This window comes from Caenorhabditis remanei, chromosome III (genome assembly GCF_010183535.1).
Source record: "Caenorhabditis remanei strain PX506 chromosome III, whole genome shotgun sequence".
NCBI classification, from domain to species: domain Eukaryota; kingdom Metazoa; phylum Nematoda; class Chromadorea; order Rhabditida; family Rhabditidae; genus Caenorhabditis; species Caenorhabditis remanei.
Genome location: NC_071330.1, coordinates 2,282,401 through 2,284,849, shown reverse-complemented (window position 1 = coordinate 2,284,849; position 2,449 = coordinate 2,282,401). Strand labels below are relative to the sequence as shown.

Genomic DNA, 2,449 nt, shown 5'->3' with positions numbered 1-2,449 from the left:
AAGTCCTATACTGTATTTATAGGTCGCCGATAGACAAACCTCAATAAAATTGTTGTCCATTTTGTTCGAATTGGTCTCCAATAATTTTATCGGCCTGAAAAACCATGAAAAAGTAAATAAATCAAAAAAATTTGAGAAAAAATAGGTAAAAATCGAAATAAAAATAAAAATTGAGCTGGCCGCGAGAGTAAAAGTTAGTCCAATCATCCATATACGATCCGTTTGCGAAAGCAATCAGAGTCGCTCAGCAGGACGTCGTAAACCATCCTCACGCGATCTCGTATCCGAGCAGTGCGCGCACCGTCGATAGAAAAGTTGGACATCCATAAACGGTCCGTGTGCGAATGAGGAATACGAGTCGTGCGCGAACGACCTATCGCGAGAAGCGTCGTTACGGATCCGTAAAGACTCCGCACAAGATTCGCATCCGTAACGCGTCTACTCGCGAACGACCTGTGTCGCGACCCGAGTTCGATTCCTTCACCCCGCCATTATTTTTTGCATTCTTTTCTAACACTATACTTTAGTACATTTCTTCGAAAAGTTACTTTTGAGCTCACTTCTCCTCGTCTTCTTTGCTCCTATTCAATTGTTTTCCTTCCTTCTTATTTCTATCGAATTTCAGAATATAAAGAAGCGAAGAGAAGACATAAAACAGCAGAGAGTATCATCTTCATCCCCCTTTCACTTGCCTTCTTTTTTTTTATTTCTTCAACCATGAATTCAAGTTTGAATCGAAAAGATATCGAAGACTTCTGGAGACGTTCCAATTCGATTTGTGATCAGGTAGGTCAAAACGGGGGTCTGGGTAGATCAAAAAAAATTTCCAGGACCCACCATCGGATCCAGAAAGTCTCCAGGTACAAGTCAGACGTATGAGCTTGGCGGACTTCACCGGATTGGCACCACAACAGAAATTGACGTGAGTGTCATATAGCCAAAAAATTTGAGTCTTAAATTTTTGCAACTTACCAGTTTTTTGAATATTTTGTTTCAAATTATCAATGTTTTCAAACTATCCGTTTTCACTGAAAACTTTCCAGAGACATCGAGCCACCAACCTGGAAATCGTCTAGCTCCCAATCATCCCTTCTCAACTCGTTCTCGACTCGCCGTCGTTCAGTACTATCTAATGATGTTCTCGACTCACCATCTAGACGTCTATCACCGAGAATTGAGGAGGAGATGGATGTTCACACTGCTATTCAGAGGTAACGGCATAGATTTGAGGGCTAGTTTTTTGAAGACGACGAAACTATTTTCAATAGTATGAGCACTGCATGGAAAACAGTTTCCATCAGGTTACGCCACAAAAACTACAGTAATCCTGGTTTACTGTACTTCCAGGGTTTTTCAATTTGCTCAAAAATATGTCAGTAGGCAGTTCCATGCCCCTCAGATGACTTACAGTGCTACTCACTGACTGAGAATGGATCACAACTACAGTAACCCCTCGCGCCATTTATAAAAGTATACATTCTCATGTATCCGAAATACCAAACTATAAATATCTGAAATCTTGTCCTCCACTTCCATTATCTTTTTTCAAAACGCCTTTCCAGACTCCGTTCAATCGAGACGAAAAGTGCCGAACTGAAACCGTGTGATCCCCCATCGACAGCCACCGCCGACGACGTTGCAGCTGAAAAAAAACAGGCGAATGACTCGATTCATCGTATTCAAGCAGCCGCCCGTCAACTCAATCAGTAAGTGAATAACTTTTGTTTAGCACCTGCTATTATGTTAGTAAAGTTCAACACATCAAGGAATTTGTCTGGAAATTTTAAAAAAATCAAAGTTTTTAAGATTGAAAATTTACAAAATAAAAGTGAACTGTATCAGCCTCCCAATCTTGACGAGGACATTTGAATTGGGTAATTTGGACAGCTTTTAACTCTGTCAAGAACTGTCAGTATGTCCTGGTATTGCGATATGTTATGAAACAAAATTACACCTCTATTTTTGTAGTTAACAACTTTTTTGTACGGACTATCCCTAGCAAGTTATAGGAGATAAAAGATTAGAACTGTACCTGGGTATGGTTCCTCCCGAATACCTGTCTGTAACTCTTAATGGAGATACCGTATGAAAAGTTGTTAACTACAAAAATGGAGATCTAGATTTTATCTGAAACACGTAAAAAAAAATTTAAAATTGTGGTACTGGCTTGGTTATGAAAGCATGATGTTTCAAAAAAGTTTTCAAAACTTTCAAAAAGCAGATTTATATGGAATTTTTCGTGGGCTTCATTTTGGTAATCTAGGCCACCAGTTCAAAAGGTGACCCTGATTACCGTAACCTTTCTTCTTTTCGAACTTAAGAATGGAGGAAGACCATTTGATTACCTTTCTTAGGAGTTTTTAAGAATATCTGGCGCGTCGTAGACGCGTTTCTGAACTTGAATGCGTGCAAATTCAGTAGCGGCGCGCTCTAAATTTTAAAACAACAT

At 39.5% G+C, this 2,449-nt stretch overlaps 1 protein-coding gene across 1 annotated transcript; it reads left to right on the top strand.

Annotated features, from left to right (window-relative positions):
* Nucleotides 1-717: 717 nt before the first annotated feature.
* Nucleotides 718-1,710, top strand: GCK72_008603 (uncharacterized protein; the record flags this gene model as incomplete). Its single annotated transcript, XM_003093948.2, has 4 exons — nt 718-786; nt 831-922; nt 1,044-1,211; nt 1,563-1,710. The coding sequence occupies 4 exons, from the start codon at nt 718-720 to the stop codon at nt 1,708-1,710; spliced, it is 477 nt and encodes a 158-aa protein (XP_003093996.1).
* Between the last annotated feature and the right edge of the window lie 739 nt (nt 1,711-2,449).